General features: G+C 40.2%; 1 protein-coding gene across 2 annotated transcripts in view; it reads left to right on the top strand.

Annotated features, from left to right (window-relative positions):
• The first annotated feature begins 889 nt into the window (after nucleotides 1–889).
• LOC125727718 (CD2-associated protein) overlaps nucleotides 890–18,876 on the top strand; it is a 45,890-nt gene continuing 27,903 nt past the window's right edge. Inside the window, exons 1-2 of one of the 2 annotated variants that reach the window (XM_049004631.1) lie at nucleotides 890–1,223; nucleotides 16,462–16,622. In XM_049004631.1, coding sequence (XP_048860588.1) covers nucleotides 1,220–1,223; nucleotides 16,462–16,622 — 165 coding nt within the window. In that variant the 5' untranslated portion in view covers nucleotides 890–1,219. The remainder of the gene's footprint in view (nucleotides 1,224–16,461; nucleotides 16,623–18,876) is intronic. The other variant, XM_049004629.1, reaches the window with a different exon arrangement.

The following is an 18,876-nucleotide window of genomic DNA, read 5'->3' as shown; positions in this document are numbered from 1 at the left end:
GGGTTCAACTAGTTATAGATGAGAATACATAAAATCATCAAGGCTACTGTGGGTTTAAATCTGGGTATGTAAATCCTTAACTGAAATTAATTAATTAATTCCAAAGTATACATTACTGACCTTTAAATCGCATAAATATACATGATTATATGTATGAAGGATGTAAGTCAAGTTAGTCTATTTGAAGCATTTTGAAGATACCGGCCATTCTTTTAAAATCTGAGTTAAAACAAATGCTATGCAAATTATGCTCACCACAGTAGTGTTTTGTTTCCACCTGAATAGGATGACGAACGAGTTAACCGTGCCAGAGTTTTATCGTGTGGTTTTAGATATGCAGCAGATAAGGCGATGCAAATTTCCAGTTTAGCAGCTGTATTTAATAAACAGAAAAGATAGTGGAAAAAGAAAAATAATTCCATATATGTAGTTGTAAGCCTACAGGCTGTACAAATTTGCAGATTTCTGCATTTGCACGTTTCAATAGTTAACTTTTATTATTTGAAACATTTACATATTTAAATATGCATTGCTTAACTGGCGAAAGTTCTGGTAGAATTGCATACAAAATAGAGGTTTTCATGTAACACAAAATCGGTGATGAAGTGGTTTTTGCTTTTTGGGTTCTTAATGTTATGTATGTAAAATGTTTATTTAAATCTTACTGTTTTTTCTTATTAATATGCATTCCATATGTAACAAATACCTTAACTATTTGTATTGATTTCCTTTTCATCGATACAACACAAATCAATACTCTTCGTGTTTCCCTTCAAGTTTGTCGCCTGGCACCTGACTGCGCGTCCCAGGAGGACGCAGCTCTAAATCAGCAATATTCCAAGGATACGTTCTCGCGGGATTGTCCCTTTGAAATATCGCGGGGTTTCATCGTCTTCGTTTTGTATATGTGTGGCAGTGGGAGTTTAAAGCAAGTCTGGGAAGGTGGGGACTTTGGGATAACTTCCATGGTAATTTGCAGCGCGCCCAAGAGCGGTCGAGTAGAGGAAGAAAAAGCAGCGCTCCGGCGGCGTGTACGTGGATATACTTCGGAGGCGGGCGAATGGCTTTAGTTTGAGACTAGCACGATAGCCGAGAGCGGTTAATGAACAAAAATCAGCCAGTCAGAAATCACACGCCGACTGAGTAGCTGGCTAACTGGCTGCCAGGCGATAGCAGCTTCCAGGCACGAGAAACGAGGGGTCCCGCCTTTGAGTACAGTATGGGTAAGTTCCGCCGTGGCCCAGCGTTCGTCCGCCGCTGTTTCCTAACTTAACCAAGTCGGTGTGACTAGTTAGCCGACTTCTGAGTCGGTTCCGAGCAGCCGTAGCCCGGCAGCTAACTTACCAACTTGTCACGGCGCAGTACCCGGATATTCTGCTGAGGGGGGAAAATGCTCCTTGGTGCGGGTTTTAGGTGAGCTAGGCTGCTTACTTGGCCGAGGGAGATATTTACCCTGGGATTAAACCCAGATGGTTCCTGTGAGAATGCTGTTGTGTGTTTTGGGATGGCGGCGAAGATTGCTGTTCTTTGCGGTGGTGGGGAGTCGCCGTGCGTCTCCCCGCTCCCACCTCGTCCCGTTAACGGCAGTCAGGCGTGCCTCCGCCTATCCGCCCGTTTCGCCTTCCTGACATGAATATTTCGGCATGTTTTGATGCACGATTGAAGTCCAAGTTTGGCGAAATTGTCCCAAGTCTTCCAAATCTTTTTTTATTTTTTATTTTTATTTTTTGATAGTAATGGTAGTCTTTCCTCTTATTGGAAATCATTTCAGGGGAAGTGCACCTTAACGTTTCTGAAATTGAGAGTGTTGACCGCATTCGAAAGAAATCTGGCTGATGGTGACACTAAACGTCATTCGTCATGGTTATTGACTAAATGTTATTTTGTTTGTCATGCTTGACTGGTTGGCTTAGTTTAGGTCTGCCTAATAAGACCCGGAGATAGTAGGTCTGCCTAAGTACAACCCAGAGAGATTGAGTTGAAACCTCTTCGATACTCAGGGTCTCGTTTTGAACTAAAACGTTGAGGGGATGTGATCATGTTTTACTTGCTGTTTAAGATGTGAGAAATAGATTGACCATGTAAGGAGTGACTTTCTCATATCACTCAGTGTCATCACAGAGGGAGGTGAAAAAGGTTGTAGTACAAGAAAAGCATGTTAATATCATTAGTGTTGGGGGTAAACCCCCCCCCCAGGTGTTAATGTCATGGTGTCACTGGTCATTGGTAACTGCCAGGAAGTAGTGACCAGAGGTGGAAATTTCAGATCCAGAAATTAAAAATCCAGACCATGATTTACTTTCAACCAACCAGCTGAGTACTCTGTGACTGTGACTCTTTATACTCAACTGGTTAGTTGAATCAAAATCTTGGACTGGATTTTTACTTTCTGGACCTGAAATTTCCACCTCTGGTAGTGACATCCCTTAGCTGCAGTCACGTTTTTTCTTCTCCCATCTAATCATCTTTGGCCATTTGGAAATGTCTTCCTCATCTCCGTTCTCCCTTGCATTGAGCTTTAGATGATTGCCTGCTGTCCTGGAGTGTGTGAAAATGATGTATAAAACAGGTTAATTGGGCAGTAGGGATACTTAATAGAAGAAGGTTAAAGGGAGTAGATCTTAACCTTTCTCAGTGGGTGAAAAACTATTGGGTTTGAATAATATTTCCATTTACCTTTTCACCATCTAAGTTGGCCGTCTGACTCCAGATGGATGGAATGTGTAGGTTCACCTTACATTTAATTTCCTAGGTATAGTTTTATGGTGATCGGCATCTCCCTGAGCTGCAACACCAATTCCCAGGTGTTTTGTCTTCCACTTGCAACAGTAAGGGCAGGGACGATGGAAACAAAAGCAGAACAGGACCTAGTTGGCTAACTAGGTCAAGAGGGCAGGTTGAAGGCTTGAAAGCCATACAGGCGCTGTTTAAGGAAGCTCAGCAAAGTAGGAGCTAAAGGAATGACTATAAACTGGGAATAACAGTCCTGGCTACAGGTCTTGATGGAAACCACATCTATTGCAAAGAAAAGTAATGATGTGCAGTCACACTGCCATCTAGCAGTGGGGAGGACTTGTCAAATTTATATGAAGCTCTTTGAAACGTTAATCCTTTGAAATTTTTATTAGCGCTATTAAATTTTAAGAGCTATTAAGTACTCAGTACTAGTCAAGTCTGTTATTTTAAAAACAGGTGAACATCTAAAGTGCTTTCCAGTTTAGAAAGTTAACAAATACTGCTTACATAGTAAAATACAGAAAGAACATAACTATGAAATATAAAAATAAAATATCATGAAAATGCGAAAACTAGGCATATCCTGCTCCATTTTTTTTTTGGTACCTTGGCCTGATACATTTAGTGTTTATAGCCGATCTTTTTAAGAAAAATATTGATTAAAAGACATTATATTGGACTTATTTAGACTTAAACTTACTTATTTTTGTGTGTCTTTTACTTGAGCCATTCAGATTTAGGAACATTTTTAACTGTTCATTAGTGCAGCTAATACATTGCCTGCTGCTATTCATGCTCCATGCAATTGAGGTTTGGCTGAGTGGGACTATATGCCAGGACCTATGATCAGTGTTAGTGTCTGGTCTGTTTTGATTGGGAGCTGGGAGGGAGCAAAAACATGGACTGCCGGGGTTCCCCAAGGACTGGGTTGGGAAACACTGGGATAGGTGACAAGAGAATTTCGCCATGGGGATTATTAAAGTATCTTTATTTTGTTCTGTTTGGCGGTCAAGGAAGTGGATTGAAGAAAAATGGCCTGATAGCTATAGGTCCAAGTCTTCAGAGAGGCACAGCAGTTTAAGGAAAGGGCCTCCTTCATCTTCCTGGCAAGTGTTGAACCCTTTAATTTGCTTAGGCGTGAAACTGCAAGTTGTGCCATTTTTGCTGTGGGAAGTGGGTAGAACTAATTAAGAGGTCCTTGCAAAACAGAATTAATCGCGTTAGTTTGATTCTGTTCACTACAATTACAGTTGGGACTGGCATGAATTCTTACTCTTTTCTTTAGGAATGCACATTCTGCTAGAGTCCTATATTCATACTTAAACCTTTTTTTGCTCTTTTGAATATCTAAATATTTCGAGAATGTAAAGAGCCTCTCCCAAAGGTGTTGGTGACCACAGTCTCCAGTTGCTAACCCTTTCCACCCCGAGCTGAGATTTACCCTCTTTCACAATAACTTCCTGGAAAATATCCTTATTGTTTGTCCCGTCGAGTAGTTTGCTCACGGTGTAGACCAAGAGTATTAATGAGTCATTAATTGTCTGTAGTTTTGGCAGCAATTAGTAAAATCTAATGACTGTGCAGATCTAATGCATGTTCAGACTAAGTCTTTGCTGCTTTAAGAATGCTTCTATGTGCTTTGGGTGCGCAGGAGCAGCCATGATGCTATAATCAGTTGACTTAAAATGCCTTGTGTCTCAGTGGAGGATAGATATGTGCTTGAGCCTTTCAGCATACCATCCCCATGTGTTTCTCCTGCACTGCAATCTCTTTGAAAGCTTACCTTCCCCATCACAAGGAGGCAAAAACAAGTAGGATTTTAAAAAGGAACTACACAACTATAAATGAGGAATTTCTGATGACTTCTGGATGATTTGTAACTTTTAGTATGGTTCATCACCTGTTCGTACACCTTGAAACACCTTGTTTCTGGAAAATGGGGTTTCCCCATCTTGACGTCAGTAGTGGTGCTGTCAGCATTCCTGCCAGTTCATGTGTTTGTATGGTGTTACTCTGAAATTCTTTAGTCACACGCGGTGGTTTTCTTCTTTTTCCCTTGTTCGTTACACACCGTGTGTGAATAGTCCAGAGAGCTTTCATTTGTGTGGCATGGTTCTAAGTCTTTTAATCATTGTTCCTCCTACTGCAGCACGTGCAGGCACTGCAGATCAGATTTAGCAAAAATGCAGGCCAAACCTAATACTATTTTTAGATATGAGCTTATTTAAAGAATGTGCCTGTTAACAAGTTCAGAAGTAGTACTTTATACTGACTCTGTCTTTAGTAAGTTTACAGCTATGTTGGTATACAGACATGCAGGTATTTACAAACTAGCTTGTTCTGCAGTACTTTTGTATATATGCAGTATTTTACCGTTCATGCAGCTGATTACTGAAATTCTGGTTAAATGCCTTAGGCCTCTTCGTGTTGATGACCACGTCCTCAGTTCGATCTCCATTGTTGCATGCATAGCTCTACGATGAGTGGGTAGAAGCGCAAGACAATCCGCATGAATGACTGGCCCTTTCGAATGGTAAATGCCAGTCTGTTTTTTGCATAGATACATTTTATTTTAACCAAATGGTAAAACAATACTGTGATACCCGGGCGCTGAATTAGCTGTGCCCTGCTATGTCACATTGTCACATATGGGTTAAATGCAGAGAACACATTTCGTGGTGTGTCAACAATGACAATTAATCACTAAAATCACTAACCTGAAATGAACAAATTCCAAAAAATATCATGGCTTTTGGAAGTTCTACAAAATTACTGCAACATAGAAGGTATACAATCTGGTTTTCCGCACAATTGCAAAACAAATAACATTGCTACTTCAAAATTATACTATGTGGTGATAACCTCTTGCCAAGATTTCCCTAAAGGAGAAGCAATTACCTTATCTTTTGGTGGGCTTTATTTACTTTTTGAATGAGCTGGGAATCTGTAAGACACGAGGTCAGCCTACTGACAGATGTGGATTTTGCACGATTTGCCTGTAAAATGATTCATATGTCATTGTCAAATTTGTGGTCTTGTTTGTCTAAATTATGGTGCTTTTGTATGAGGCTCTATTTCCTGTGGATCAAGCAAGTTTGGTGTGGGTGTAATGTGACTGAGGGGTGTGTGTGTGTTTAGTGATGGCATGTTCCCTCTCTGTCTATGATGGTAATCAAACAATTGTATGAATTAGGCTAGTTGTTTTTCAATGACAGTTATAACTTTATTTGTTCTGCGGTTGCTAAATGAAGTCCTCAGCAGTTTGCCTGTCTCCAGTGCTTCACTCAACTTAACAGTCTAACTGCACTGTACACAGCCTAACTGTGTACGTGACTCAGTCAGCTTTAGTGGGTTTGTTGTGGGAAGTGTCTCTCTTTTGGTGTGACCCCCTTTCGCATATGAAACCTGATAATGTATCGGGTAAAAGTCCACCTCACGCCCCCTGATCACCTCAAACACCGTAATCTGTTACGGTTTCACATTCACACCGGAGCTACGTCAGAAAGTTACAGCTAATGTTACTTGGTCGCCAGGGAATTGGTTAATGGGTGAACTTCACAGTTCTGCTTCCATTCTCAGGTGACACCATAACGGTAAAAAGCAATATAGTAGCAGGTTTCTCTGTGTGTATGTGAATGGGATACAAGAGAGCGAGGAGAAAGGTGCAATCACCCCCACGTCTCTAAATGCCTGCTCTGTTTACCTACCTTGTATGTTTTTACTTTCCTTGGAAAATAGCAAAGTAAGCTAATGTGGTCAACATTTATTAGAATGTCTGCTAAATTATGACGTAATGTAGCCTTTTAGTGCCATTACCTAACTGAATTCCGTAATGCATGCATGTGGTGGGGGGCTTAGGGATTCCGGCTTTCTGAGCAGGTAATCGAGGCATTGGAATAGATCACTGATTGGATAGCTTGTCCTTTTTTATTTATTTACTTATTGATTTGTTTGTTTTTTTGCTGTGGCAGCAAAGGTTTTGATATGTTGCGCTGCCACAGAGAAATGTTACCAGCGGAAACCCTGAGTCTAGAATTCTTGTTTAAGGTAAGATTTCTGTCTTTTAGTTCAGATATATGAATATACCAATGTTTTTAATGCGTTTGCAAACTGTTGGGGAGGGTCCCTGCCAAAATGATCTTGAACTGTGTGTGAATTAAGCACATCTCCTGGCATATGGCCTGAACTTCCTGTGGAGTGTGTAACTAGATTGTGTGTTTTGTTTTGGTCTTGGTCAGGATGCCCCATGGTGTGGCAGTTAATGCAGGGTGATCTGGACCTGCCAACCTGCTGGTGAGCTGGCACCTGATCCAGACCTGGAACTCCATAGCTTGTTCAGATTAAAGTGCCTTCCAGCTACACGTGAATGTTGCACTAATGTTGGGTGAAATGTATCCTCCGCCCCCTCCCCATGTTAGGGAAATGTAATTCTTTCTGCGGCCGTTTACATGTATGATGGACTACATGTGAACGTTGCCTGCTTTGGCCAGGAACACTTTGGTTTCTGATTGCGTAACACGGTTTCTGTTCAGGTTTGTATTTTTACATGCCTGGCATGAAGATATGACGTGTTTCTGTATTCCTCTTAAAAAGTCCCTGGCTTCTCACCTTCTCTGTAAATATGTAGGGAGTAACAGTGCTAGATTTGTCTTGCATACATCTTTATTTTATATTTAAACTTAGCTTTGAAGCATATGCAGTAATTTTTGTGTTCTGTTGGCTGACGCATACAGGCGTGCTTAAGCATGTAGAGGAAGGTGTGAGGATGTGCAGGCGAGAGGGATAAAATGTAGCCCGTCGCAGATAGAAAATGTTTTCTCTGACGTTACTTGGCTCCATCAGTATCTGGTGAAATCCCTTGAGGTCCATTAAATTACAAGGGTGGTACTGCTGTCCTCCTTTTTCGGGGAAGTGTTGCGCTCTCATTTGTAACTGAAGGTAACGTGGCAGACTTCAGAAATATAAAATTCTGGTTTAATTCCCATGAGATCTGAGCGGTAAGTTTTGCTTTGTGTAACTAAATGTATTATGCACAGGAAATATGTTGGTCTCGAGATTTTGAATAGAGACAAAGTGTAAGGTTTTTAAAAGGACTTTTGCACAGGCTATAAATAGGACTGTAATAGGTCTTAAGTTCCTCTACACTAAATGAAAAATAAGAAAAGCATTATTTCATACCTGCAGAGCGGCATACTCTAGTAGTCAGCTGACAGCAGTGTGGCAAAATAATGTGTTAAAATAACAATAGAATAATCATTATGTGTATAAAAGAATTTAAGTATGAGAAACTTGTTATTCTTGAAAACACTGTATTGTCAGATTCAGATATTAACAAATTTAAACTATGTGGCAGTTCCGACTTTTGCTGTACACTGCTTTTGTGATGTCCTCTCGGCTCTATGCAGTTATTTTTACAGCTCCTAGCAGCATTCTCAACCTTGGTTGCTGTGTGTCTTGTTTCTTCTGTGGTTGTACTGCAGTGGATCTGTGTTTCCATCCTGAGTTTCCCTTAACATCCCCATCAAACCAGCCTTTGTTCAGTTGTGGTTTCAGCCTTCTTGCTCTCTGGAAAGCAACTGAAGTCTTAGCTGTAGAGGTCAAACAATGGATATCTAGATTGGAAAGATCATCAAAGTGAAGGAACGTAGTTGGCACAATATACACTCGGGCATTTTATTAGGTACACCTTGCTATTTCTGGATATAACCACTAAGTTCAGATGTGCATTCAGGCAAGCCATTCTGCACACTACCGTTGTACCAGTTTATTATTTAAAAAAAAAAGTGTGTTTTTCTGATACCTTTAATCACTCTGGCCTTTCTCCTCTGACGTCTCTTATTAACCAGGTGCATAAATCACCTCTGATTTGTACATTTTATGTGAATCATACCATATGAGACGCGCACACTTTCATCCAGACACAGCAAAATCAAATATGTCGGCAAGAATAATCTGTCGCGTACTTAAAATGACAGCATCCTGTTCGTTGTATGTCACACCGCGACCCTAATGGGTGCAGAACGTTTTCGATTTAGCAGACCCACAGACAGAGTGCAAATAAGCCTATTGTGGTGAGTTTGAGTCATTTTAATAAACAAGATGCCATCTCTCTCTTTTTTACAAAGAAGTTCTCTCTTAACTTTAGACCAGCACAGGCTATTATCGGGGCCACAAACTGTGAGGCCAACAATTTACACAACACTGTTACACGCGAACAAAACATATGCATTCCACATCAAATGTTACACAGTTATGACATTTACTATTCACAAAATAAATACAAGAATACACTAGAGCTGTCGCAATAACTTGCAATTAAACTCGATTACTTGAATACTAAAAAGCATTGATTTAAAATTTTTCTTCTTGCTAAGATGGCTGTAGGATGATGGTCTAAATAAAGAGCATCAGTTCTGTGGAAGCCCTGCACATTAAGTGTTTGAAAATGCAGTCATCTGTCAGTATTGCAAAGCATAACACAAATATCTGTACACAGAATGACTGTAAGGCAATTGCATCAGAGGACAAAAGAAGACATTTGGGTTTGACAGACGCTTAATAATGCGAGGTTAGCCATGGATACGAGCCATTTAGCTTTTTGTAGAAGTCTAGCCTCTCTTATCACGTTCACTTAACTATTTTTTTCCTTAATTTACTTCCTACAATTCGAGTGTCAAAATAATCGCTGCTAAAACAAATATTAATCCAGTCACATGGCTGCATCTCATATATGGACCATAACCATATATAATAATATTTAATAATTTAAAAAAATATTATATGTTTTAAGGCTGGAGGATTTTGGGAAAAGTTAAGGGGAAGAGAAAAGGGAAAAGAGAATTTTGTAAAAGAACCATAATTACAATTTCCAAAGCTTGCTCAGTTTTGTGTTCAGTGACAGAATAAAAAAGATTTGTCAATGTATATTTCGCTCGTGGCTATAATAGGAAAAAAAAATTCCTATCTAGGCAACACAAGCCTCGCTATCTAGGCAAATGTGTTAATAATCTAATAAGAGTAATACTGTTACGCAAAAGATCTTTTGAATGATTAACACACTTTAAAAAATTTTTTAAACATATGTCGTGAAGTACAATCATCGCTTTGGAGCTAATTATATGGTTATAAGTGATTGAAACATATCGTCATTCAGCCAAATATATATTAATAATCTAAAAGTCTGTCTGCATTTAACTTTACAGTAAATCTCTTAATCATACACTTAAACTTTTGTAATCGTATTTTATTGCTGTGAACTCTAGCTGCAACGCTAAAGGTCTACTGGAAACTTTACCGAGATTTGGCATGACAGCTCCACTGTCAGTCTTCATTGCACTGCAAAGTAAATTGCTTTTGGGCGTTTTACTTACACAAAAATATATTTTGAGTACAAAACATGATTGGTTCAGAGGGATCACCAATCTGATTGAAGAGGAGGTGTGTCCAAGCAATTTTAAGATATCGGATATGAAATTTCATTTGTTGGAAATTTCATTAAGTGTATTGAGTCATGAGCTGAGTGCATCGTTACTTCCGTACTGCTTATATGATGTATTGCTAAGACAACATTGATTTTGTCGATTTGAAGTATGCAGCCGCCTTAAAGGTTGTGCACTGGTGCTTGGAGTGGCAAAGTTTGTTGACCAGTGTGAGAGGGCAAGGTTGCGGCAGAAAAACTTTATCACTGTATAGTGGAACAACAGATTTCAGGGACATTGCACATCGTTCGTGGGTGTGAGGCAGGTGTTGTCAATTTGTCCGGAACAACCGAAACTGGAGGGATATCTATATTGTTTCTCAGTTACTAATGCAACCTCCGTGTGTGCTAATGAGGTAGGGATGAGTCAGTATTGTCAAATATTAGAATATTCAAGAAGATCCATCCATCCATTTTCCAAACCGCTTATCCTACTGGGTGGTGGGGGGTCCGGAGCCTATCCCGGAAGCAATGGGCACCATTCACAATCACACACACACCTATGGGCAATTTAGTAACTCCAATTAGCCTCAGCATGTTTTTGGACTGTGGGGGGAAACCGGAGTACCCAGAGGAAACCCCACGATGACATGGGGAGAACATGCAAACTCCACACACATGTAACCCAGGCGGAGACTTGAACCTGGGTCCCAGAGGTGTGAGGCAACATTGTTAACCACTGCACCACCATGCCACCCTTATTCAAGTATAAAATCAAATAATTAGGTTTTTAAAATATTTATCCATCCATTCATCCATTACCCTTCTGCTTGTTCGGGTTGCGAGGGTAGCAGCTTCAGGAGAGAGACCCAGACCTCCCTCTCCCCTGGTACCTCTACCAGCTCTTCGGGGGGGGGATGCCAAGATGTTCCCAGGCCAACCGAGAGATATAGTCGCTTCAGCGTGTCCTGGGTCTGCCTTGGGACCTCTTCCCTGTAGGACATGCAAGGAAAACCTCTCCAGGTAGCTGCCCAGGAGGCGTCCGCGCCAGGTGTCCAAACCACCTCAACTGGCTCCTTTCAACGTAGAGAAGCAGCATAATTATCTGTCATTTTTCCATTCTCTGACAGGATTGGGGTTTATTCGTTTCTCTGCTGTTTTTGCCCGTGATCTGCATGCACTTTCAAAGTCATAATCGTTTTCATCCTTGCTCACTCAGTGTGGTGCATTTGTAAGAAATTTAACTAAAATTAATCCCCAGGGACATTTGTCTTTCGCTCTGTGGAAATATTATGCATTCAATGGAGATGATGCACCACAGAAAGTGTAACAGACCCTGATTATACTGCAGCTGTTAATTTTATATATACATTCAGGTTGTCATGGTTGTCATTGATTTTTCTTAATTCGTGTTCTGTGAAGTTTTGTTCTTAGCTATTTTAAGTAAAGTTAACTTAATCTTCCAGTAGACACTATTTAAGCAGAACATGAACTACTGATTTGCCTTTGCCAACAAGGATTGGTTAGAATTGGTCAATTTCAGTTTTTTCTTTTTTTTGTAGTTTTATTTTGGATACATTTTTATAAATATTTTAATATTTCACAAAGATTTCAAATGTAGCAATGTGAATTTTTCAAATATCTTTCAGGCTTTCTTTAGGCTACATTTGTACTTTTAAAATGTGCTTTTATAGCCACAAGTGACTCATTTGGTATGGAAATAAATTGAGTAGCCCACAAGCCAGGGAAGTGTTGTTAGGATTGTGTTAGTTAAAAATACAGAAATTGACCTTAACTGCGCAAGGCACAGGCTATTAAACATTACTGTATGCTATTCCTCTTGAACTCTTCAGTATTTTAGTAGGGTTGCTCAATATCACATCATGGTTATGTAGCGCATGCACAATAATCACTAGGGCCTTGACAGACATAAACATTTGTCCTGACATCGACTTCTTGGAACTCTATGGACATTTACTTACTCCCACAATTTGGTAAGCAGATTAATAGTACGGCCAATATATTAGTGAGAGGCACATTGCGACGGCCCTAAGTTAGCAATGTGTATAAATCCCGCGAATCCAAATTTATATTTTTATTAAATTTAGTTTTGTTGTATCATGGAAGTGATGAGCACTGAAGTAAAGTTTATCCACAATATCTTTGGTTAAATGTTTACGTGCGTCATCTAAAGCCATGGTGATTGTATAATCACGTCTCTGCACCCAGTCTTATTGCCAATGGTGCGTCTGCAGTAAATATAAACATTTGATTTCTTGTAGTGTTATTTGTGAAATGAAAAATTTAGTCCTGTAACAGTAATGTAATTGAGAGCTGAACAGACTGTACTTCTAGCAGTGGCTCGCGCTGGGTATCATGATTTCATCTTCTGGAACTGCTACATGAAATTGTGAGCGTTTGTATCTTGCTCTAGACCTCTTATCATATGTTTTGAGGTGGTTTATAAATTGTATTTCTTTAATTGAAAATGCGAAAGTATAACAATAGAATCACTTTGCGTGTGCTTTGGGTAGGGCAACAAATGACAGTAAGTTAATTGAACTTAGAAAAAGTAAAACATTCTACACTCAATCAGCAACCTACTGACTATTTTTTCAAACATAGAAGTGCATCCATGTGACCTTCTCCAGCTGATGGCGCTGTGTGTCTGGTCTGTTTAGTTTGAGAATTTCTGCTGACTAAACACAGTTCAAATTGATCCCGTTTCCTCCAGCAGCCCTAAGGACGGCCGCTGGGGTAATTTGCGTGTGGGCGCTGTAATGAACTAGCATTCTGGATAGGATCCAAAATGCCCAATGCCCTGTACTTCATGAAGCTATGGCCACCAACAGCATAATTAGAGAAGCAGTTGTTAAAAAAAAAAGGTTAAACTAAAAATAAAATGTGATGTATAAATACATCCATCCATTTTCCAAACCGCTTATCTTACTGGGTCGCAAGCCTATCTCGGAAGCAATGGGCATGAGGCAGGGAACAACCCAGGATGGGAGGCCAGCCCATCGCAGGGCACACTCACACACCATTCACTCACACATGCATTCCTACGGGCAATTTAGCAAGTCCAATTAGCCTCAGCATGTCTTTGGACTGTGGGGGGAAATCGGAGTACCTGGAGGAAACCCCATGACGACATGGGGAGAACATGCAAACTACACACACGTGACCCAGGCGGAGACTTGAACCGGGGTCCCAGAGGTGTGAGGCAACAGTGCTAACCACTGCACCACCATGCCGCCCTGTATAAATACAAGTGTAGCAAAATCAAGTGTGATATTTTTGACTCAATTAAAATGTATTCGTTATCAGTCTGGACATTTCTGTGTTAGACCAGTTGGGACGCTGTATTCTATTGCTTGGCAGAGATCTAAAAGTTATGACCGAAGTTGATGTTACTCATTTCACAACCTATATTGGAATCTATTGTTTTGCATATAATATCACATGTGTCAGTGGCTCTTAGTTATATGCATTCGGCATTAGTAAGTCTTCTGCATTGATAAAGCTTCCCTGTCCTGAGTTTGATAACGGCACAGTTGAAATTAAACTTATTTAGCCATTTGATTTCCGCTCGAAAAGCAACTGTTAAGAAGCTTCTTTATTTCCTCCTCAGTCTGCAGTTGTGAAACTTTGATTGCATTAGCCATAGCGATCTTTGCTGATTAGGTCTCTTGCTTTCTTTTTGGCTTTGCCTTACGTGAAATACGATTTTCGTGACATTGACTGGTAAATTTCTCATTCTCCATTGGCATTTTTCATTCTGGTAAACTGGTAAATATTTCATTATTGGTAAACTTATCCTTTGTGTGTGTTTTTTTTTTTTTTTCCCGTATACTAGATGATCTTTGAATGCAAGTCATTAAAATTGCAAAGATTGCTGAGTTTTTATAACGTAGTAAAAATGATTTGGTGAAACTTCTCTGTTTTGGTGAATTTCATGACCCCTTGTATTGCTAAGATTTCATAATAGTTCTTGTCAAGTACGAATGACACGTTATTTGAATAAGACACAATGTCAAAATTATTGCACATGTCCCAGCCCTAGTGGATCTTATTTATGCAAGCGGAACCCAATTCAGGGTTGTTATTAAATATTCTCCTCTTGTTAGAGAATAATGTAACTGTTCTGGGTTTGGTGAGTGGATTGCAGTTGTGAAACCAAGATGCAGTTAATTTGGAAACCACCTCCTCAACCCCCCCCCCCCCCCCCGTTCCTCAATAACTCCTCCAAAAATAGAGTAGAAATAAAGCTTGTAGTCATCCACACTCCCGCAAAATTAGTTGTAATATACATTTTTAAAGCAGTATTACTCCAATCAACGCCATGATCTGCCCTTTTTGACTAACCTATATATAATGCTTCGTAAGCAGGACAGACCCCTGTTATGTAAAAGTCTTCCAGTACACCTGCTCTATGTAGAAACTTATGCTACGATGAATATGCACTTTATTTGTCAGACTTACCCAAAGTGAGTTTGCATTACTCAGCAGTTTCACGACAACGTTTTTTGCTAGATCTTAGTGGAAGACATTGCATTGAGTGCCTTTTCAAGGGCCTGCTTTTGGTCCCCTGTGTCATGCTGTAAATGGCTCGATCTAAGTGTGTACACAGGGCTCCAAATAGGGGGAGGGGACTTTAAGAGCCATTGGTTCCTAAACCCAAAATATTTAGGAGCTAAATGCTTTTTTTAGGAGCCATAATCTCCATCACATGCAATATATGAAATAAATACTTATGGCAGATTTTGTCTCTCGTCTACCTCACAATGACCTTCTCCTGTCTCCTGTTTATATCTGCCTATTGTCTTCTGCATTATTATACATAATAACAGAGGAATAAATGAGATGGAAATATGTAATATGCCATATGTAAGCTAGACACTTGGGCTATTGAACATGAAGTGCACACTCAAGCATTGAACAGGGCTACCAGCTCTCGCGCATCTGGAGTGACACTTGCATTTTCAGAATCTCATGCTTACGCAAGAAATCTTGCAGCAAATCTATATTTGATTATAAACCTAAAATAAGCTACATGAAAAACGTTGGGGTAGTTTGCAATCTCTACCAGTTATTTACAAGGTAATCAGACTGTTACATACATGTAAATGCGTGTATAGACTTGTTGAATTGAAAATCCCACGCAAGTCAGCTGACCAAAGGTAACAACCCTGATTTGAAATAGTAATTAAAATTCACCTTTAAAGAAATCTGTAAGACTAAGAGGTGTTGCTTGATTTTGTTGAAAGATATTATAGCCGGAAAACTGAATATAAAGCTAACTTTACCACGGTTTCATAGTTAAGGTTTAAACCCAACACCACTTTTCGGTATTCCTCCCTCGCTTGATGATGTATGTGGGGATATGCGGATCTATACTGAAATATTCCAGAAAGTGGGTTCAGGTTTAAACCTTAACTCCAACATCGCAGTAAAGTTAGCTTTATATGCAGTTTTCTGACTGTAATATCATTAACTGTTTGTAATATTTTTCAGTGTTTATACGTGTATACTTCAGTAGTCAGCTGACTTGCTTACTCACTTGCGGCGAATGAGCACAGTGCAATTATTAATAAATACGCATACAAAACACATAATATGCAAGGAGAGGTGTGAGAAGGAAAAGATCGACATAATAATATTGTGCAAACGTCATAAACACAGAGCCGAACTATTTGTCGATTTAACATCAAAATTGCAGTTTGATACGACATGATTAACAAATTGCAACGGCTGCAATTTAGGATATGCATTATACAGCACGTCCTAATCTAGGCTTTAGCAGTTTCATGAGAATAGTTTTACAAACTCATGCCGTCTTCATTGACTTCAATAACTGTAACAGTCATTCTCGACAGTCAGAAGTACCGCATTCCTCGCGTGCTAAGTCATGCTCACCAAACAGAAGTGGCCCAAGGCAACTACGTATACGCCCACAAACAGCAAACACGTGAAACCCAAGGAAAATGTAACTTTGTGTGAAATGATTCATATCCAAGTTGTCATCCTTGCATTAGAATATAGTCCAGTTAATATTTTGATTGGATGTAATGTGATAATGGGGCATCATACGTTTTAAGTCAATTACACACTGTATTGAACTGAAGCTGATTTTATCGCTAATTAAATCATGGTCACAGAAACTGTGATTAGATATTTTCTCCATATCCTTTAGTTTTCCTTACAATGCTGTTATTGTACTGCTCAGCATCTATTCAAACAGTCTAACTTCTGGATTAAGCCAAGAATATTGGCCTCGCTTCCTCACATCATCCTCCCTTCCCCCGCAGTGGACGTTGTGGTGGAGTACGATTACTGTGCCCTTCATGACGACGAGCTGACTCTCCACCCAGGAGACGTCATCAGGAATGTCCGGAAGGTGGAGGAGGAGGGATGGATGGAAGGGACCCTCAATGGGAAGACGGGCCTCTTCCCGGACAACTTTGTGAAGGTAGTGCAAGGGGTTGGACACGGGTTTTCTGTAAAACTGTACATGAAGCAGGAGACACACGTGTCCTCTTCTGTGGGGCTGACCAGTTTCTGTGGTCAGCAGGTAAGTGTAAGTATGACTAAGGACATGGCTTCTTAGGGTGTGCTGGTGCAGAATGTGTGTGTTGGATGTGTGGGTAGTTTGTGGCTTTCCACTGCACACGTCAGAGTCTGGGATAGGCTGTCCTCAAGGAGCCAGTAAGCAGTGAGCTTATCGGGTTGAACTTTGTACCCGGACATTGTGGTGGTGTTTTTTTTTTTTTTTTGTTCCTCAAGGCAGAAAACCATGTCTGAGCAAGAGGTGAGTCTGGTCATGCTGGCCTTTTTCCCGACAGTTTCCTTAGGTCAGTATTTATAGACAAATGTGGTCAAACTCGCCCTACCTCCCCCCCCCCACAGGGGGAGTGCCGATGGTGTCGAAAGTGTTACAGACCTTGTTTGCAAACAAGCCTCTGATAGCGTAGGCATTTTTGTCAGACGAAAACCGCGGGTGGACAAAAAAAAATTGACTTGCTAAAAGTGTGTATATGTATATCCGAGCGTGTGCACTGCTGCAGGCTCCTTCAAATCAATTTCAGATTTCTATTAATCAGTCAGTGAACACTGATTCCTACCTTTGGCAGTGCATTGCAGAATAAGGCCAAGCTCGCACAGAAAGTTCTTAAACTGAGTGCTGATGTAAACGCGTATGATTCATGGTGCGTGGTAAAGTGTGTGCGACTCTTGATGTATATCTGGTATGTTGAGCTCTTTAATGGTAGTTGTATTGCAGGCAGACAGTTGCCACAGAGGAATTTTCTTCTGCCTCAGGTACCCTAAAGTTTTCTGGATCCAGAAAATCTACATAACATTTAAATGTGACCACTGGTTATGAGAAGTATAGTTCTGTATGGGACAGCAGATTCTTGGGTTGCATCTTAAGATGTCACAAATGATTGTTAGGTTTTTATTACACTCTGGGTGTATTATTATGACACATGTGATAGGGTTGGTCTTTGTTTTTTGTTTACATGAGTAGCCCATAGTCTGAAATCTGCATTCTGTACAGATGTCAGTAAACTGACATTTCAACCGCTGATCCAGTATATAGGGTCACGGGGGGGGGGGGGGGGGGGAGACAACACCCTAGACGGGGTACAGGTTGATTTTTGGGGACACACATGCACTCAGTTGCACACTGTGGATCATTTAGCCATGAGTGTTCACATGACTACATGCCTTTGGATAGGGCTGTGCAGAGAGTTGCCACATTTGACTTGTGAAAAACCGGGACACTTTTTCTTTGGGGGGGGGGGGGGGGGGGGATTAAATCACTTTTGCAAAAATAGCATTTTAATAGAAGTAGGAATCTCTGTTGCCACTCTTGCGTGTATTTGTCCTGATGCAGAGACTCTCACTCTGGACTCCTTTGTCTGCTGCTTTCCCTTTCTGCCGTAAAATCAGACTTTTTGCTTTAATGAGTAAATATATATTGTCTAATTCTAATCTATTATAAAACCTAACCCTAGGTTATACTCCCTTTAGCAATGAATACATTTCATACTTATAATAAATTCTAAACAAACTGTGGGTATGTCACATGGGTTAAATGCAGAGAATTTCGTTGTTGTGCACTGTGTGCTGTGGTGTGTCAACAACGACAGGTAATCTGTAGATTCTAACTTAATGAATTTGGACAACCTAACATTGACATGTGTCACCTCTTTTCTATGTGTATTTATCCTCCCTTTTTGCTGCCTACAGAAGTCCTATTTATTTAGATTTTTGCGTTTGGTTAATACAAAACTTTGGTGCTGCTTTGTTTTTGCATGATTTTCCGTCGCTGCTTTTCCTTCTTATTTAACTGAAATTTTGGATGGACACAAAACAGGAGTGGTGGAGAACGGAGATAGGGGTATTCCACAAAGCGACCTTTTTCCATTAGCCAGATCTTAAGCCGAATAAATAGATTGTCCAATAAGAAGGTTGCTTACCTCACTTCCTATTGGACAGTTTTCAGGTTTGGCTTAGCCAGCTAACTGGGTAATTCTGCTTTGTGCAATATCCCTCAAATCTCTTTGGTTGTGCCATATCCATTCAGAAAGGTTTTCTTTTCTCTTTACCCCCTCTGAGTTGTCGTTTTTTCTTTGATGTGGATCGACAGCCCACGCAGTTGCTAGGTAATAAGGTAAGCTTCATATTTCTACTACCAATCAAAAATAGTATAGACATGGCCA

Source organism: Brienomyrus brachyistius, unplaced genomic scaffold, assembly GCF_023856365.1.
Source record: "Brienomyrus brachyistius isolate T26 unplaced genomic scaffold, BBRACH_0.4 scaffold113, whole genome shotgun sequence".
Taxonomy (NCBI): domain Eukaryota; kingdom Metazoa; phylum Chordata; class Actinopteri; order Osteoglossiformes; family Mormyridae; genus Brienomyrus; species Brienomyrus brachyistius.
This window is presented reverse-complemented; position numbering and strand designations above follow the sequence as displayed.